The following is a 12,707-nucleotide window of genomic DNA, read 5'->3' as shown; positions in this document are numbered from 1 at the left end:
CCTTTTCTGTTTGTATTTCTTTTATTCTGTCGCTTATGCTTTCCTAGGCAGTGATTCCTTTACAGTCTGAGTTAGGTTATTTAGTAAATAGACAAGTGTGATTTATGGCTTTGCTGTGACACAGATCTACTTTTCTGTATGTGAACAGATGTTTACATGTGTCATTCAGGAAGGGCATATTACAGTTCTCTGTTGTGGTGGCCCTCAATTTCTTAATAACTTCCCTAAATGTGATGAGTTCTCCTATTTGCTAATATGGGTCATTCTCAATTTAAGATAATACAGCCCTCTGGCTACAGCTTCCAAGATTTATAGTAGCTGTATTCCATTTCTCCATCTATCAGTAATTTGCACCTTGTTTTTCATTAGAAAAATACTTTTAATAAGGTTCTGTATTCATCATCAGAAAAAAATGGAAATAAATGATAAATTTTCTATACACAGTCTCATGACTTTTGAAATATGGCATTGAGTAGGAAATCAGGTGTATGGGAAGTAAAATTCAGATACTCTACTGGCTTTTTCAGAAGCTTGTTGAGGAATTCAGACCAAAGTGTCTATAATACTATGTGCCTCCTTGAGGTGCGCTGAGTCTAATAGTTGAGTTGTAACACACTGTTTTTAAGATTAATATCTGAATATCCATGCAGTAATAAAACTGTAATTTGTAACCAAACACCTTCATAGCCAATCTGTCTCCAGTAATACATTGTCAGACCACCACTTCTGCTCTGTTTTTGATTAATTCATATATAAACCCTACAGAAAGGTTGTTTAAATTGATTCTTGTTAATTTCTTAACTCCTCAACTTCTAGTCTCATTCTTTAAGTATCCTTTACAAAATTCAAACATTCAGCTGTCAGTGGAAAAAACCCTTTCATGCCAGTATTAAGAAACTATCTGGATTAGAAAACAAGCCTGATTCACCATAGGACTCTATTATCCTGGAAAAGTCTGAAGGAAGGCATTAGCTTTAGTATATATTTTAAGATGATGAAAGGTAGGACCAACAGTGCAGGATACAGTGTATTTTAATAAAGACATTATAGCATCAAGACTTATATGTGTAAATGCTGGGACTATTTGGTGAAGTGAGCCCAGCCCAACTGCAGGTATTTTAATAGTATGAAGGGCCTCCTAGGTGGAGCTCCAGCTGTGTAAGATTTCAGTAAAGTTTAAAAAAAAGTAAATTACAAAATCCAGAAACAGAGGGGGAATGCATTTAGACTTCTGACTGGAAAAGTTCATTCTTTTTCATTCTTTACGCAGGATACTATTAAACTAATAAGCATCTATCCTCTGTATTAGATGGAGAAGGTTAAACACATACAGGGAATGTGTTAAAATAACCATTTAGGAAGTTGTAAACAAATGTATGAAAGCATATGTTCACCAGTTTAATAAATTACTGGCGTTTGTACCCTCAAAGCATTAACTCATTTTTCTCTCCTAATTTTATCTTAATGTTGGATTATTTAGCAATTATCTTCAAAGAAGTAAGGACATATTTGCACCATTTTCTTTATAATGGCTAAGAAGAAAATACAGTTTTAGTCTTTTAAATATATATCTGAAATTAAGCTTTAATCTATACTATAAAACTTCAAGCTATCTAGAAAACAAATCCAATTATGGCTTAAGCACTTGAGAAAGTGAAATCTGATTTAATTACTTCTTTCAAAAGAGAATTACGTCTTTCAACTTTTTATTATTAAAACTCTACAGTTACTTTTATCACTAGAAACAAAACAAGCTTGGAAGAGAAGCTTTCTTCATGGAGTTCACACTCTAGTCCTTGTTACTTAATATTCACACTGAAAATTTGAGTCCTTAAACTTCTGATTGTCTAGAAAATAAGCCAGAAAAATGCTTTATGATAGATAGTATTTGTATTCTTAGATTCAGGATTAGAAAAAACTAATTTAAGCATTAGAAAGAGCAAAATGGGCATGATTCTTTTATTTTCATTATCTTTATAAAAAGGTTGTCATTGTTGCTGAACATGCTTAAAAATAACAGCAGTCTTTACCAAATGCAGTGAAAGTATGCTGTTATGATATATAAAAAGGTTGGAAGTGATGAAGTCACATTTACATTTCATTTAAGAGTTTTAGAGCTGGTTTAGGAGTGAACGTAGCTTTACATTTGCAAGAGAACTAAATACAGGGCCATTGCCCTTGCTGCTGCTCAGATGAGATCTACAGCCTCTGACCAGTCTTCAAATGAAAGGGCTGAAGGACAGATAAGGCATGAGACATAGGATTGGACCCTATGCAAATACGATTTGGGTATTTGCTCAAATCCCATTTGCCTCCTTGAAACACCAGTACTTCATGTGTATAGATTTGGCTTAGTCTCTGGATATAAAATGAAGTGTGATAACTAGTTACCTTAAGTGTCCATTTTTCAGGAAATTACACTAGAATCTTAAAAACTTCATACACCTATATTAAAACTTGACACTGGCAGATATTCATTTTACAGCAAAACCTTGGAGGTGTTTTCAAATTTAGTCATGTATCGCCCTAATGGAACAAGCAGTCACAATTAATTTCTTGCTGGGCAGAATTGTAAGAAAGGCCAGGGAAGAATGCGTGAGAATGGTGTGAACAAAATGGATGTAATTTTTATTAAATTGAGATAACTTTCTAAAATTTTAATGTAAAACACACCCAAAGATCTCTGTGGATAAGCAAAATGAAAAAGACGTTCTGCTACATTCTACTCTTCCCTTAAAAGCCTGTCAGATATATAATGCAGGTCCAAGCAAGTATCACCCAACTAATCCCACTGTTTCTGATGGAAAGTACGAAATACTGTGAAGACTTTTGTGAAGACTAGTAGCCTTAGCTGGGTAACGTGCCATTTTTCTAGTATCTAAACAATTATAAATGTTACTTAAAAATCTATTACATCTTCATCAGACACTGACTTCTTTTGGCCAATGATATTTAAGATATCGTAGTTCTAACAGCAAAATTGGATGGATAGAATGACTAAGCAAAGGGAAATTTAACAGTGAGGAAAGAAAGTAAGCTGAAACAGTGGAAAGGAAGAGAGAAAAAATATTTGTATGAAGAAACTTCTTGTGGACTACTCAGTAGAGGGTTTTGTCTCCAGGTAGGTTCTAACACACATTTCTGTTGACATGCATCATGTAGATAAGCTTTGACAAGTGAGACTTCTTTACCCATATGTTGTGGTTGTGCCCAGTAATTCAAATATTCTTGGATTACTTCAAATATTATTCATAATTAATATTAACTTTGTCAGATAACCCTTTTTCTTTAAAATTGTCAGTTTGCCTCTTGAACATTTATGTAAATTAAATTAATTTTGTGTGAACTGAAAAAATATATTTTTATTGGGCCTTGCTGCTGCTTACTGCCTAAATCAGAAAATATGATAGACAACACCAGGAGCTTTTCTGCTCTTGAGGGAAGTGACACATCAGGAAGGACTGCTAGAGAAGAGGGCCAGGTACTTAGAAATGTGAATTCTATGTCTGACTTGGAGAACAAAAGTCCCCAGGTTAAATAAGTGAGTTTATAACCACATACTTTGAATTTTAATCAATAAAGCTGAAAGCTTTTCCTGCTTAAAGTACTTCTGTATTGATAAAATAGGTAATTATCACATTATAAGAATAGTTAATTATTATTTCTTTTAAAAGGGTTTTAATTATAACTTTGTGCAATTCATGTATATTCCAAAGTTGGTTTTGTTGGTGGTTTGAAGTATGTGCAAAAATTATAGATGGGGTAACATTAGCAAAAGGATGTCAACTCCCTTAGTAGTCTAATTGAGAAAATGGGGTCACTCATGTCTGTTTCTGTCACTCGTGGTTTTTTTAAGTTAATCTCTGTATGAGTCATCAGTCTTTTAAAGCATAGAATGCTATTTCAGCCAAATCATAAAGGTAATATGATGTTTTATTAGCATTTGAACTGTACAAGGCCTTTTAATATTTTGTTGAGATGTGCATGGTAAATCTAATATTATTTAATTGTAGAGCAAAGCAAGAGGTGTGCTACATAGGATTATGGTTATGATTATTTTTACCAGTAGTTTTATAACTCTGTCCTTTGCTTGTGCTCCATGCATAGGGAGTTGGCCTCTCAGTCCATGGACATTTCCGAGTTGCTACAGAAAAGACACTTTTTGCAATGCCAGAAACAGCAATAGGTAAGTATTTTAACAGATTATCACATGTTAATGTGTTTAAAGTTTCACTGCTTGTGTAATCATGATGAAATGCCTTTGACTGAAAGCAGTGGTGGTGATGAAAGAATTTTAAAAAGGAATTGGAGATGACCATATATGGAAAGTATTTTCTACTATATTAGTAGAAATGTATCTGTATTCTGGGAGGTTGATTATTGATGTTCTTAGCCTGGGGTTTACTGTCTATACTGACACAAAGACGGTCAGGATACAATTTTTTAAAAATTGAAGTAGATCTGAGGAACTAAGTCTTTGCGACTGTTGTAGACAGACAAAATCTGAAGATCCCAGTGCAAGTATGTCAACTTTACATTTGCAACTCAGTATGAGTTGAACTGGCTGTACTACAAGCTTATCTGCAATGTTAATGAGACAGATTTTTAAATTCCTGTTTTTCTTGTATATTATTAATGTAGACCCATTACAGTTGTGTACAGATTGCGTGCAGGCAAGATCACAGTGTCTTTTTTTTTTTTTTTTAAATAGCAAAATGTACCTTGTGTGTTTTCTAATGTTTGATCCTACAGCTTCTTTGTCAACTCTTGAGATGTACAAAAGAAAATGTTGTGTCTCAGAGCTATGTGAAGATGGTGGTATGGCTCAAGAAAAGTCAGTCAGATTAAAGTGAACCCTCCTGTGAAATCATTCACATTTGTCTTCAAGACAATCCTGCCACCAGCGTTGAACCTGTTATTGGCTGGCATACATACTCCATTCATGCTTTCAGTAATGTCCAAGTCCTTTCTCCCTGCTTCTTAACAATGTTTATGAAGAGTGCTCAAAACCTATAACCTATCCTGTATTTCTCTCCTGTGAAATTTCTAGTTTCTGCATCTTTCCAAGGCAAGGCAGCTGAAGGGTGATCGCAGTTGTTCTTATCTTTATGTCCTCAAGCAGCAGAATGAGGCTAGTCTGTAATATATGGCCCTGTTGAACATGTTTATTCAGAATAGAGAACCTTATCTAGTGGTTAAACAGCTTAAATGGCACCATGTCTGGTGCTATTAGGTTTGATCTTAGTTTCACCTCAAAGAATTAGTTGTAAGGAGTAGTGACCACTATTTTCTTACAAGGATTTCCAAACAGTTACATAATATTAAAACTAAGAAATAACATTAAAAAAAAAATCAGGACTTGGTTCTGAAGAGAGAATAAAAGTTATAATATTCTGCTTTTGTTGAGAATATTTTAAATACAATAATGTCATTACAACTAAGGTTAAAACACACGCTTAGCCAATGATTGGAGTTTTGTAGTGCCCCCTGTTAGTAATGCTTAAAAGGTCTAGCATTTTTCATATTTTTAAAAGGGTGTCTTGCATGTATTATCTAATGTTTATTGCTATCCAGCCTGTATGAAACATTGCACAAGACTCATTCTAAAATTCCAAAAATATTAAATGAACTATGTCAAGTCAAATAAAACATAAACAAGCCCCCAGATATAAGCAAGCTCATTATCATTTTAACTCCTAAAACCATATTAGAGTAATTCCTGCTAGTTGATAAATGTCATGTAATTTTTCTGAACAATTAAGTTTGGGATGAGAAAAGCAAAAACTATTGCAGCCCTCCAAATATCTTTCTGTGCTGAAGGAAAACTTAGTAAACTAAATAGCTCCAGCATTAATACAACATGAATTTGCTAATCCCCTGAAGTTCATAATCAGTTGTTGTACAAGATATGCATTTGAAAGAAACAATTGTTTTCGGGGTTTTTTTTTTAAACTAAACAGAGAGGTTCTTTGGCATATAAAATTATTCTAATCAAGATACCTTCTTCACTTTCTTCTTCAAAGGTAAAGATATCAGTAGTCTTACAGTAACAAAAATTATGTACTTTACATACATTTCTTGTGTTGACAAGAACTTATTTAAAATAAAATAGACTGTGAAGACATGTAAAGGAAAAGCTTAGAACTTGCTTAGGAAAGAAAGTAATTAAAACCCTTTTAGGATCTATTAGAAGTAAAACCACTGAAAACTGTTTGGATTTGAGGGCTTAGCTGTTTTGATCTCTGGTGTATGTTTAAAATGTCTAGCTGTCTAGATATTGTATTAATTGATTTTTTCATATGTTCACTTATTTCAGTAAGCATTACAACTTTTCTGTGAAATGAAAACAAAGCGTACATTCAGCTGCTACATTTTCACACAATTATTCTGCATTGATACACAACCATAAATAAAAGGAGGTAGATAGATTTTCCACTGTGCAAATAGAAATAAAAGGCAATTCTAGATTGTAGGAGTCTGAAACTGACATAGATAAGATAAAGCACGGGAAAGCAGCTTAGATGTAGGAGGGTATGGAAAAAACACTGGTGGGAAGAACAAAAGATGAAAGTATATTGTAAGAGGTGGGCTTTAAGGCGGTGGTGTAAAAATAGTGGACACTTTCTTATATATCCACCTAAGTTTTTAGTTTTCTGTAAGTCATTTACTAATAAATCTCCAACCACCTCTGCAAGATAAGGTAGCAATGTAGCAGCGCTACCTTTATCTTATGCTTGGCAACTGCAGAGTTTCACAATTGGGCTTACAGTGAAGGATCTTGCATCTGTCTCAGAGCACAGACTGCAAGTCAGCATTACAGGCATAGGCTTTTATCCTGGTCAGCCCAGCAGACATTCAGTTCTTTTATGTAAGTAGGGATTTGAGAAATAATTAGTAAATGCTATCAAAAAGAAAGAAAAAAATCTAATATATGGAATTTGTTAAGAGGAACCCAGCAGCAAGCAGAAACATATGGGAAGCATTACTGAGAGAATTAGGAGGAATATGTAGAACAGGGACAAGAGGAGTAAAATTATAAGGAAGACAGGGTCCTTAAAAAGGATACAGTAGAAGCTACAGCAGACTATGTTTATGCAGTCAAGTAAGTTTAAAGTAGATTAGTTACACCTTCACTAATCCTTTTTGTAAATTCCTTAATAATTAAAGAAACCATTCAATTTAGTTTTATTTGCCTCTAAAGCAACTTAAGTTAATCAACATCATAGTCTATTTAGAACTAATTTCCCTGTGTATGGCCGTGTGGAAGGGCCCTATAGATCCCAAGAGGAAGATGGCTTTTCCTCTGGAAACTTACTAGAGCATGGGGAGAACAGTACTTCAGCATCAGTATTTTAATTACAGCAAAGAGGAAAAGGTTGTTGCTGTTGCAGTCCTGGTGGATGAGGAGAAAAATGTAATTGCCTTTTTGCTTTAGAGGGCATTTGTAAGAGAAGTTTCATTTTGAAATGAGGGATTTTTCTGCAGTAATAGGATATCCAAGGAGAGACAGATGAACAGAAACATAAAACTAAATGACAGTCTTGGCATCGACATTATAGATATGATGGCTCAAACTGAGAAGGTAAAATGCAGAGTAGACTATTCAGAATGGGAGTACAGATGAAAAAGAAGGTAAGTGGTGAATTGGGGTTAATACAGCTTAGGGCTTTTAAAGGGTGGCAACAAGACATGCAGCATTTTAGGAGAAGAACTGTATGTCTGTGGGATGAGGAATAAATCAGTTAATGGCAACACACACATCAGTGGGAATGGGAACAGAATACTCCAACTATAACTGATAGGAAGTAGCTCCTAAAACCAACTTTGTGATGTATTAGAGTCAGCAGAACTAAGAGAGGACCAAGAAGGAACCAGAGGAAAAGCTGAGAGATGGGCAAGAGAGACCATAAGGCAGTGATGAACTGTGAAGATTTTTGGGAAAACACTGAAGAAAAGCTGTCTGTAAGAAATCTCCCCTTGATTCCGTCCAAGGGGGAGGAATATTCAGGGACCACTAGTTTCCCACATCTTAAAGTACTTGTAATAGAGTCTTTCTCCAATACATACATTGACTCTTTTGTGACTGAAAGCAATTACTTGTGAGTGAAAAATTACTGCCTTCTGTTGGAACCCCATTTAAACTCCTTATGTACATCTTAATCTTCCCAGTTAATATCTCTGTTTTGGCAGATGTTTTCTGAGTTTCTTGTTGCTCATTTGTATTCTTTATTTATTTTCATGCTTCGTTCATTCTCTCAAAGTGGGAAAAAAACCAAACCAAAACCAACACCACACCTTTAATTTCTTCAAAACACATTCAGTTTCATGAATGCCGTATTGGTGATTATTTTGAAGTAGTAACCGGACACTGCTTCTTTCCATTTTAATTTCTGAGATTGACACAGCTAAGCTTAAGTTTTCTTAAGTTTAAGTATGTTAAAAGTTACAATAAGCGTTTCAATTTATTTTGTAGATGATTAATGTATATAACAGAATAAGGTAGATATTGACAACTTGATGATTTTAAATATTTAAACTTTGATAAAAGTAGTTATATATTTTTCAATTACAACTTTAAAGTCTTATAAATATTATTCAGAGCTTTGAATTTTTAAAAATTACCCTACTCTGTAGATATAAATAAATGAATAAATGTAAGACAGTCACTAAACTGGGAAGTTTTGTAATTTTTTTTAAATTGCAGGTTAGTCATACTCCCATCAAAGAGCCAGGTATTAGGTCAGCATCTCATGCCTCCACCTTCAGGAACACCCTGGCAATATGTTGATCTAGTAACGAATTCTTAGCCCTGAAATTGGTTCAAATGTGGCTGTGCAAGAGGCACTTCATCTTTGTTTGATATTTTTATTGTAATAAAAGATCGCAGAGAAAAAGCAGCATCCAATTTAAGTTTGTACAAATTATTTCACAATTCTGTTCTGTTCACTTCTGTTTTTTGCTGAGAGCACACTTGATTCTTCAGGCATCTAAAAATGTCTCAAGTTGTTGGCAAATAGAATGAACACTATTGTCTGGTATATGTTTGTAAATTATGTGCCAGTGGAAAGGATATTTTGGAAGGTGTTCAAGAGTTTGCTTTTAGGAAGGGTTTTGATGACAGAGAAATATCAAACCAAGTCAAGGAGAAACTTGGGCAAGAGAGCCATGCCTAGTCAGGGAGATGAAAGTGAGGCAAGAAGACATAGCTACTAAGTTACATGCATGATTAGGACAAGTTCTCCCTTCACATTTTTGTTTTGTTTATTACAGGCCTTTTTCCTGATGTAGGTGGAGGATATTTCTTGCCAAGGCTATCAGGAAAGATTGGCTATTACCTTGCACTAACAGGATTTAGGCTGAAAGGAAGAGATGTCCTAAAAGCTGGCATCGCTACACATTTTGTAGAATCTGAAAAGGTAAGCTGCTAACCAGTGCTAGCAAGTGTGCAGCCTACAGCCATAATAACAAGTTTGAGTTGTGTAGCACACCAATATACTTTTACCAACTTGAGCGTATGCAGAGGCACAATTATATTAGCTGGCCATGCACTGTGAACAGGGATCGTTAAGATACTCTCAAGCTGTCATTATAACACTTGCCAGCTAGTGACAGCTTTGCTTGGAAGAGGGAGCAAATGTTGCTGTCTTCATGATTCTAACTGTTGAAGGGCATGATTTACTGAGCATAATTGAAGTTGCTTGAAAAATTGTACAATCTAGACAACAGTATCTGAAATTAGAGATTATTTATACAACTGCAAAGTTTTTAATCTAGGTTAACACTCCATTAATGTGTTCTTTATCAGTCTTCTTAACAGATACCCTATTTGTTTCTTACAGTGGCTGCAAGAAAGTGTAAAAAATAATATATTTGATAAAGTCAGAGTCATAATGTTCCAGTAACTTGCATGGGCATAAGTGAAGGAGACACAATGACTTGCTTTCCTTCTCTGTGTAAAGACCCATGACTGTCATTATGGAGCTAGTTAGATACCGTTTTGAGCATAGCATGGTTGCCAGGCTCCTGCTCTTTCCTGTCAGACTGTTGTAGGCTGGCTTTACCTGCTGCAGCTGTAGCACTGCATTTGGTGTCTGCTTGGGACGCAGAGTTCTTTGCTGATCGCTGCAGACATAATTAAATCCAGATGGTTCAATACTGAAGAGTGAACTCTGGCTCCTTGTATTGTTTACTTGGTACCTCTTTAAGATCTGTCTGAAAGTTGGGGGGGATGGAAGGGTGTTTATATACATATATACTATATAGTACTGTTACCATAGCAGTAATAATCGAAGAAGTACATTTTGGTTTACTTGCTTTTAATTAAATCTTGTTTTTAATAGCTACCTGCCTTAGAGAAAGACCTGATAGCACTGAAATCTCCTTCAACAGAAAATATTGCAGACTTATTGAACTCTTACCATGTGAAGGTAATCTGATCAGTTACTGAAATCAAGCAGAATTGTTAAATATATGTAAATACATATTCTTTTTTATCCATGCTAATGATCATTTGTTCTATGGTTAAAAAATAATGGGTTTCCAAACTCTTTGCACTCCATAAAATACTAATTTGAAGCTCTAATGCCTACAGTGGTCAAAATTAAAATTTAAAAGTCTTTCTTCACTTTTTTTTCATTTTGGATACCCCTCAAATTCCAACTGTGATCAGCTCACTCTCTTTCTATGTGTGTATGTAAGTTTCCAGCCAGTAGCATGGTGATGCAGAAAATAACACTGCAGCTTAATTTTTCCCCTGTTACTCTTGGATTTCTAGCATGCTTTGCAGAAGGCAAAATAGATAGCCACTAGCAGACTGGGATTGTACATGATGGCAAGTGCAATCTGAGAAGTTAGCCTGAAATTTGGGGATTCTGACAAACACAAAGGACAGGGGTAGAACTACTGGCCTAGTCCAGAGGCTGCAGAAGTTATAGTGCCCATTATTAAATGGTATGCTGCTCACTTGAAATGGATGTTATGTTTCCATCCTATAAACTTTATCGACCTTAAGAAATATTTTGCTAGCTTGATGCATTTGACGCAAATTTTAGCATTATTTTGATGCAGACCATCTGCAGTCCAGATTTGAAGCCTGAATTTAAAGGTTCAAGTTGTTCCTTTAATTTCCCAAATATCTTATATGTTTGTAACTTTGAGATAATTGAAAGACTGTGAATAAGCACTGCAGTTATCAATAGGGTAAGCATTCGCAGAGCACAGATACATTGTAGGGAAAGCATCTGAGGTCTTAAAGCAATATTTTCAAGGGGGGAAAGATGCTGTTTTCCCAGTGGGCAAACCCATAGTTCTCTGTTGTGATTTTTGGAGGTAAATGTAACTGTATTGTTAATATATCATCAGTATTTGCATTAGCCCTATGTAACACTGGGCATGAAAATAAAAGGTTTTGGCTTTACAATCAGGTTATTCAGTAGCTATTTTAGCTGTTTTGATGTGCATTGTAATTTTATTTCAAAAGAAAGGAAAATTCTGGAGTCAAATCAGGATTCAATATATTCAGTCAATCTAAGTATTACTCCCCAGTTCTTTGGCTTTAAAATGAGCAGTGCCTACTCTTGTTATTTCTGTTTTGGAATTACTAAGTTCATATATAAAGATTAATTAGAAAAATAAATGGGATAAGCTAATTTACATAGTGCTGATTATTTTGACAAAATAGAAAGCTGTGAAATAGGAGTGACTATGTGTTTCAGTATACCATGTTACAAGATGACACTGAATGGAAAAGGAAGCTGTGTATCTTAGGTTCCCTGTCATTTCAGCTCTGGTAACTATTCTCAGCTTCAGTGCTGTTACTGAAACATCTGCTTATGCCCTAAACCCCTTAATGCCAGAAGATATGAAACAGTTGACAGCCTTTCCACATAAGGCCAACAGATCTTTCATGCTTTTTAACTAAGTAAAATTTTGTAAAGTGACAGAGAAAAGATAAGGAAGAAAAATGCATTTTTTCATTTTTTGTCTTTTTTTTTTTTTATACAGATATACGTGCCTGTATATTTTTTTAACATAATAAAACTTTTTTTTTTAAACATTCTCGGGTTTTTGAGTTGATGTATCTACACTGGCTTTCTTAACATTTTTGGTAGAAAGTTATTGATAGAATAATCATAATTACTTGTGTACTTGTACTTGTGTACAAGTCAAATATGTGTGATATTTTTAACATTCGCAAGATAAAGTGACAAGTTCATTTATATACACTGCAAAATTGTAATTCATTAAAAATCTCAGTGTCTTATGAATATTAAATGTTCATTTATAATATTATATTTCTGTAACACAAGTAATTGCAATTTTTCAATGATAAGCTTTTCAGTCTAAAATAACCAAGTAAAATATGTATTTGCTTCTTAAATAGAGCAAAGTTGATCAAGAAAAGGAGTTTGTACTTGATGAACATATGGAGAAGATTAACAGGTATTCAGCAATTTTTCCTCTTTTTTATTCTTTTGGATAGAGAATATGAAGTTAAATCCTGTAACAGTTAGTGTTCCACAGATAAGGTGATAGAAATGACATTCAAGTCAGTCATTTAAACTTTTTTGTCTTTAGGGACCTTTATTTGAAGCTCATTAAATATTTCACTCATCAGTATTTTAAATACTTGAGCATATTTGCCTGATTCATACATCATTATATTAAGCAATTACCCTATGGCATATTAAAATGAACATTTTCTATAG

The 12,707-nt window shown here is 34.3% G+C and overlaps 2 protein-coding genes across 6 annotated transcripts in view; one reads left to right on the top strand and one right to left on the bottom strand.

The window, feature by feature from the left end:
* The window catches only part of C1H2orf88 (chromosome 1 C2orf88 homolog), a 59,071-nt gene that overhangs the window by 16,059 nt on the left and 30,305 nt on the right, over nt 1-12,707 (bottom strand). The window lies entirely within an intron of this gene.
* HIBCH (3-hydroxyisobutyryl-CoA hydrolase) overlaps nt 1-12,707 on the top strand; it is a 50,798-nt gene that overhangs the window by 21,341 nt on the left and 16,750 nt on the right. For all 5 annotated transcript variants that reach the window (XR_007507785.1, XM_049815056.1, XM_049815026.1 and 2 more), the window contains 4 exons: nt 4,108-4,186; nt 9,271-9,416; nt 10,341-10,427; nt 12,383-12,441. Coding sequence is in view for 4 of the 5 variants with exons in the window: in XM_049815056.1 (XP_049671013.1) it covers nt 4,108-4,186; nt 9,271-9,416; nt 10,341-10,427; nt 12,383-12,441 (371 nt within the window). In the remaining variant the exon portion in view is untranslated. The remainder of the gene's footprint in view (nt 1-4,107; nt 4,187-9,270; nt 9,417-10,340; nt 10,428-12,382; nt 12,442-12,707) is intronic.

This window comes from Accipiter gentilis, chromosome 1, assembly GCF_929443795.1.
Source record: "Accipiter gentilis chromosome 1, bAccGen1.1, whole genome shotgun sequence".
NCBI classification, from domain to species: domain Eukaryota; kingdom Metazoa; phylum Chordata; class Aves; order Accipitriformes; family Accipitridae; genus Astur; species Astur gentilis.
Note: the sequence above shows the minus strand (reverse complement) of the source record. Positions and strands in the feature narration are given on the sequence as shown.